This window comes from Cicer arietinum, chromosome 8 (genome assembly GCF_000331145.2).
Source record: "Cicer arietinum cultivar CDC Frontier isolate Library 1 chromosome 8, Cicar.CDCFrontier_v2.0, whole genome shotgun sequence".
In the NCBI taxonomy this organism is placed as follows: domain Eukaryota; kingdom Viridiplantae; phylum Streptophyta; class Magnoliopsida; order Fabales; family Fabaceae; genus Cicer; species Cicer arietinum.
Window position 1 is genome coordinate 11,035,284 of NC_021167.2, and position 7,534 is coordinate 11,042,817.

At 32.0% G+C, this 7,534-nt stretch overlaps 1 protein-coding gene across 1 annotated transcript; it reads left to right on the forward strand.

The window, feature by feature from the left end:
* The first annotated feature begins 404 nt into the window (after positions 1-404).
* On the forward strand, positions 405-1,731 carry LOC101514670 (sucrose transport protein SUC8-like). Its single transcript, XM_012720192.3, has one exon. It carries the CDS (start codon positions 520-522, stop codon positions 1,729-1,731), a length of 1,212 nt encoding a protein of 403 aa, XP_012575646.2. The 5' UTR covers positions 405-519.
* Positions 1,732-7,534: the final 5,803 nt, after the last annotated feature.

The window sequence follows — 7,534 nt, forward strand, 5'->3', positions numbered from 1 at the left end:
TTTGAAAAAGCGCTGTAAATGACTTAAAAAAAGCGCTGTAAAATCCGTTTTTTCGCGTAGTGTATTTTTCAAAAAATTCTCTTTCAAAAGAATATATTTTTTGAAAGAAAAAAAAACATATATTGTTTGTATTTTGTTAAATATGTGTAATTCTTGATTGAGCCAACTATACCAGTCCTGTCTCCATCCAACAAAAAATAGTTGGTCCAAATTGAACTATATTTAAGGATGATTAAGAATAAGTATACAATCAATAACTAAATGTTTGGATAAAGACTCCTTCAACAAACCATTACGAATTAATTAATTACCACAAAAATATATCTATCGGGAAGGTAGAGCCATCCATTATCTCATTCTTCCTCGTTATAAATTCACGAGATTACATCATTTCTAAACCATCCCTCACCAACTCTCCCTCCTCTAAGGCCTCATTGAGAGAGAAGTTGGGAGAGAAACTCTGGGAAAGCACAACAATTTTCTCTCCCTTTCTCTCTCTCTCTCTCTAGGTCTTACACCATGGAGGTTACATCTCCCACCAAGAGTAACCGTGGTGACCTGAAGGGTTCTTCCCTTGAATTAGATTGTGTTGAGCCTGTTGCTAGCCCTCTTCCTAAAATGATCATTGTAGCGTCCGTCGCTGCTGGTGTTCAGTTTGGATGGGCGCTACAGCTCTCATTGTTGACCCCTTACGTGCAGACTCTTGGTGTTCCGCACATATGGGCATCTTTTATTTGGCTCTGTGGTCCAATGTCGGGTCTTCTTGTTCAACCCGTTGTTGGTTATTATAGTGATCGAAGTACGTCACGCTTCGGCCGCCGTCGTCCATTTATCTTCTTTGGTACCCTCTCTGTCGCCGTTGCTGTCTTTCTTATTGGTTACGCCGCTGACCTCGGTCACTCTTTCGGTGACGATCTCTCGCAGAAAACTAGACCACGAGCTGTTGCTTTCTTTGTCCTCGGATTCTGGATCCTTGACGTAGCAAACAACATGCTCCAGGGACCATGCCGTGCTTTCCTCGCCGACTTAGCAGCCAGCGATGAAAAAATGACAAGAACAGGTAACGCGTTCTTCTCGTTCTTCATGGCTGTCGGAAACATTTTGGGATACGCAGCTGGTTCATACAGCAGCCTATACAAAATCTTCCCATTCACCGAAACCGCGGCATGCAACATTTTCTGCGCCAATCTTAAAAGTTGCTTCTTCTTCTCCATCCTCCTCATAACAATACTGGCCGGAATCGCTCTGACTTACGTGGAAGACAAACCTCGGATGAAATCGGAGGTGAGCGACGACGACGACCAACAAGTATCATGTTTCGGACAATTGTTCCATGCATTGAAGGAGTTGAAGAAACCAATGTGGATGTTGATGTTGGTGACATGTGTGAATTGGATCGCATGGTTCCCCTTCTTCTTGTTCGACACAGACTGGATGGGTCGTGAAGTGTACGGAGGAGATGCAGGAGAGAAGGCATATGACACTGGTGTGAGATTTGGTTCTTTAGGACTTATGCTTAATGCTGTTGTTCTTGCATTAATGTCTTTGGCTGTTGAACCTTTGGGAAAAATGGTTGGAGGAATTAAGAGACTTTGGGGTATTGTTAATATTATTCTTGCTATTGGTTTGGCAATGACTGTCCTTATTACTAGGATGGCAGAGCAGGAACGTCAGCTAAGGTATCTGTATCGAAGTCAGTTGAAGCATATGTCGAACTATTCTCAAAATTAATGTTTCCTTTTTTTTTCTCACCATGTCTTATCCAACATGTGTAGCTTTGATCAATTCCATTACATACTAGATGTCCTTCTAATTCATCTTCTCTAACACGTTTTCCAAAACAACATTTTAAACAAGGACAAACTACTCTATTTGGATCTTTTGCATTCTTCACTGCAAACTCAACAAACTCCTTCACTCCAATTTCATACTCTTTTGACAATCGATTGGCTGAAATCCATTTCCTATCCATATTATACCACCTATATAAATGCAGTAACAAAAATAATAAGCTTTCAAAACATATCAACAAGTTTCAAAAAGAAACCAATATCAACTAAAAATTTCAAAACAGAACAGATCATGTGTAAAAAATACCTTAGACAACGTAGATGGCCGCACAGTACGTAGAGGATATTAGGGTTCGCAACGTATATAATTATTTGAAAGATGTAGAGAATATGAGGGTTTCCAACGTATATAATTATTTGAAAGATGTATTTTACAGCGCTTGTGAAAAAAGCGCTATAATAGGTAGTTAAATTCAATGAAAGCGCATGTGTTTTACAGCGCTTGTGAAAAAAGCGCTGTAATAAGTAGTTAAATTCAATGAAAGCGCATGTGTTTTACAGCGCTTGTGAAAAAAGCGCTGTAATAGGTAGTTAAATTCAATGAAAGCGCATGTGTTTTACAGCGCTTGTGAAAAAAGCGCTGTAATAGGTAGTTAAATTCAATGAAAGCGCATGTGTTTTACAGCGCTTGTGAAAAAAGCGCTGTAACTGATTCGCGAATTCAATGAAAGCGCATGTGTTTTACAACGCTTGTGAAAAAAGCGCTGTAATAGGTAGTTAAATTCAATGAAAGCGCATGTGTTTTACAACGCTTGTGAAAAAAGCGCTGTAATAGGTAGTTAAATTCAATGAAAGCGCATGTGTTTTACAGCGCTTGTGAAAAAAGCGCTATAATAGGTAGTTAAATTCAATGAAAGCGCATGTGTTTTACAACGCTTGTGAAAAAAGCGCTGTAACTGATACGCGAAAGCGCTTCCTTTTACAGCGCTTTTTTGACAAGCGCTGTAAAAGCCTTATAACGTGATGCGCAAACGTTATATGACCTACTACAGCGCTTGTTTTACAGCGCTTTACATAAAAAGCGCTGTAATAGGTTCCGTTATTTTTAAAATATAATTACAACAGCGCTTGTGTTTAGAAAGCGCTGTAAAATGGGTGCTGTTAAATTTCATAACAGGCGTAGTGAGAAATAGATGTTATACAATACATAAACAAAGACTTAAAATCATTCCAATCAACAAGAAAGATAAGAACGCAACATATGTGTATAAAAAAAAATTAGAATACAACCATTTAGATTTAAAAAAATACATTTAGTCAATATTTATTACAAATCAACATTTGGATGTAATAAAAAAGAGTAGAATTTTTGTATTTGATAAGATCTGATACAAAATATTACCAATATGATGGTAGTGTGGTGATAGAAATACTAAACACACATCTCATGCCATTGTGGACAATATACATGATACTTTTTCTTATTAATCTTCTAAAAAAAGGAGTTCCTCAAAACTTTATAGTGTTTTAATTTCGTCAAGTCCAATGGACTTTTCTCTAAAATGTTACTTTAATTCAGTCTTTCTAGAGGTAGATGTATTCTTATTGTGAAAGTTTCAGAACCCTACAATATATAATATATAAACTTTATTAATCATATATATAAAATATTGATCAAATTAATGGTCAGTGTAAAATTTATTTAATTTTTAGAATATATATGATAGGAATATATATATATATATATATGATTGGAATTTTCTTGTAATGAAGGGTATTAAATAACATTTTACTAACAAGATTGAAGAGTTTCAGCACAAATTAGACAAAAACAAATAACATTTGTGGGCGTTTTGACCCTATAAAATTTTGTGATTGAGTTATTTGTGGCTGCCTTATACCGCCACAAATGTGTCCATGCTAGCTATTTTTTCCTTTGTGGTGGCCTTCTGACTGTCTCAATTGATGGGTTTTCTTGTAGTACAATATTATATTTGTTTTCTTTTAAAATTCACTGACTTTCCTCTAAGTGTGAAGGGAATACATTTCATCAAAGTAGAGTGAGAAACTATTGAGCTCATTTGATAGTGATCATTTGATTATTTTCATCTAATGGTGTCATGTCTAAGGAACTCAACATCATCTTGTTAATGAAGATTAGAAGAAAATCGGTTCAATAAAGAAGTCGAGATTATGTTTACACTTTGATGTTTGCAACAAAAGATGATGTCAGTACATACAAGTAAAGTATGATATGATAGAAATTCTTATATGCAAATCAAAGTGGTACATATCCTATCTATAAAGATAAATATCTAATCAAGATTTGATTTGACAAAATCATACAACGACATGACATTAGACATCAGTATTGAACAGATAAAACAACTATTTTATCCAGTGCTATAAAAAAGAAATTTTCAATTCAAAGATTGATGTTGACGAATGTCCATGAAAAGAGAAGGAAAAAAAAGAAAAAAGAAAAAGCGAAGAAAAAAAGAGAGAAAAAAAAATTCAATTGAATATAATATATTTGTAAAAAGTCTTAGCCTAGAAAAAGAATTAGATTGTTAATGCTCTCCCACAAAATGTATCTTTGGTAGTTGGGTTTTGGAGGGGAAGGGAGGGAAGGTTATAAAATAATTTTTTGAATAAGTTAAGTGAAATTGAAATATTATATGATTATTTTTCATGTTATTCTGTTATTTTTTTTAAATTTCAAATATAAAACAAAATATAGACTCAGTCCTAAAAAATCTTCCAAAATCCAATATTGAATTTTTGTGAGAAATCAACATGACCTAGTTGGAGTATTTTAGCCATATACAGAGTGGTAGATGTCCAATTTGAGTCACACCAAGTGAAAATGAAAGCTATAACCCATAGCTACAACTTTCATGAAGACACCGAAGCTAAATTTAGACCTAAGAGAGGAGAAAAATACAGTATACGTCAGAAAGAAGAGGTTTTGCGCCTGAAGCGTGAAACCTCCGTCTGAGGCGCATTTATACTTGTTGTCTCTTTTACGCCGCAATGCGCCTGAAGCGCGTGATACGCTGCTGAATTTATAAAAATGTGTTTTTTTTATCACTTTATAAAGATCTTTTATACTATTGCGAAGTTTAGAGACTTGTGTCTTAGTAGAGAAACTCAGATACAACTGTTTTTAACACTATTGAAGCAGTTTTATTAAGAATTATTCATGGATCCTTGTAATTCTTCTCTAATCTCTATCTTTTCTATCTCTGTCATATCATGAGTAACTAAACCTTATTTGTTAGGAATGAGTGAAACAAGATGAAACCCTTATTTTTCTAATTTGATTTCTAGTTATATGAATTGATTTATTGAATTATTTTTCTCATCTTTGTGTTTAATATTTTTTACTGCTTGATCAACTTTAAAATGTTCTACGATTTGTTTTTGAAACGGAAGTGGACTTTACAAATGCTTGAGATGGGAAATTTATGACATTGTAGTCTATGGATGGATGCATGTCATGAAATTAATTAAATTTTTTGCAAAGGCAGTAGTTTAAAAAGAGTGTTCTTGTACTGTAAAGCTTAATTCTAATATTAAATCCACTAAGGAATTAGAGGTTACTTTGTAATTAAATGTTATGTCACTAAGACATTAGAGAAACAATAACAAAGAGAATTCGGTAATAATTCAAAAAAGGAATTTAGTAACTAGGATCAAATTAGAAACCAAAGTTGGATTCGAAGTGAAACTCATCCCTGTTGCAATGCCTAGTGAAGCTAGATTAAACAATACTAAGTTCCATGAACACTTCTCGTTGTTGAGACCATTTCATTTGAAGCTAAACGAGTTTAAATAGAGAAAGATAGTCTTCGTAAATGGTCTAATATTGATTAGATCATATAATTAAAATTGAAAATTTTAATGATGGTCGACGATATTTTTTAGAAGTCATAGTTCATGATCATTTTTATTTTTACTGATAAAATAGAGAATTTGATTAAGGTCGATTTAGTATGACATATACATTTGTTTTCCTTTGTTTTTATCCAACCAATGTCATTCAAGTCATGATCAACGCATTTTAATATATTTTTTATAACATTGCACTTTAAATGTGTTGTTGGTGTAATAATAACTTTTTACTATATTTTTATATCTTCGGATCAAAATTGAGCTTTAGTTAAATCATTAACTAATTTTTTGATTTTGTTACATCCTGACCCATTCTTCTTCTGTAGACTATAATTTGGTTGTACTTATTCCATTTCAATGATATTGATGTTGCGTGAACGCTAAAAAATAGAGCCACAACTCTTAAGTTGAGGCAAATCCTAATTAGGACATCCTGATAGTCAAACATGCGTTTTACTTGAGCCAAAATATTTACCATGAGATTTTGAGTTTTAACTCCGGTAATTAGTTGTTATTGGGTATTAACACATTTGAATTTAATTCTTTTTCTAACCCGCTAAGTACTTAGGTTAATCTAAAGAGACATTATAAATCACATTTAAAGAGTCAAACGAGGCATTTAGATACTTCATTTGTTTTTTATAATTTAGTTTTGTACAAACCTTCACTGCAAGGTTAAAACTCTAGATTGATTCACTTGTTAGAGATTTTTCTTGAGGATCTTGAGGTTCGGTTTCAATGTTTATTTCTTTTATGATTTCATTTATTTTTCCTTTTATTCTTAGTCTCTTGCAATTTTGTTTGATATTTTCTAATGTGATTTTGGATTAATCAGTTGTTGTTTTGAACTAGATTCGAGACTATTTGAATATGTTGAAAAATTGATAGGATCCGTAACATAGTTATAGATTTGATTGAATTTGTTTTTTAAATTAATTGTGTTTTTATAACCGATGTTCAATAATTGCAACTAATCACAATCTATTAATGCTCATTGTAGTAGGAATTCATGTAAGATTAATTGTCCATTGATTAATCTTTTTTTTTTTTTAATATTTAAACAAGAATATAATCACTAAGAGGAACATTCTTTTTAACCTATGATAGTCGAAAATCCTCATAACCAGTGAATCAATCGTTTTTAATTTTATTGATACTTTTTTGTTCTACTGCAAACTAATTTGACAAACAAAAACCCCCTCAATTTTTATTTCTTTAATTGGGTTCTTATTTTTGTCTTGATTATTGAATCAAAGATCCTTATTAAACGACCAAAGTTTTGTTAGAAAAATTTTTACAAACAAAGAAATTTAAGTAATGATAAAAAAAAAAAAAAGTAAATAATGTGAAAACTCTAAATTCATTGGAAAAAATGTGTATATTGTCTAATGACAATTAAATAACAACACTATGTGAAAATTATTATAACACATAGACTTCTCTCAAAATATAAATGGTCTCTAATATATTTCGACTCTCCAAATCAAATATTTAAATTACATCAATAGTCTAACACAGGAGTTATGTTGACTGTTTTAGAATGTTAATTGTTTATGTTTTGTAGATTAAATGATTAAGTGAATAAAAAGTTAGCATTAAACTGTGAGTTAATTGAGTTAGAACGATAATCGATTATCTGATTTTTAAAAATATTTATCTATACTTAAACATAAAATGGATATCAATTTTTTGTGTCTTTTTTTTTTTTCTTCTAATTTTATCCTTCATTTATATTATATTATTTACAATTTTAGATACATGAAAATTTGGTGTAACAATTTTCTATTCAATTATATTATTTATTTAAGTTATAAATTTGTCCTTCTGTTCAATCAAATACCTTAAAACAG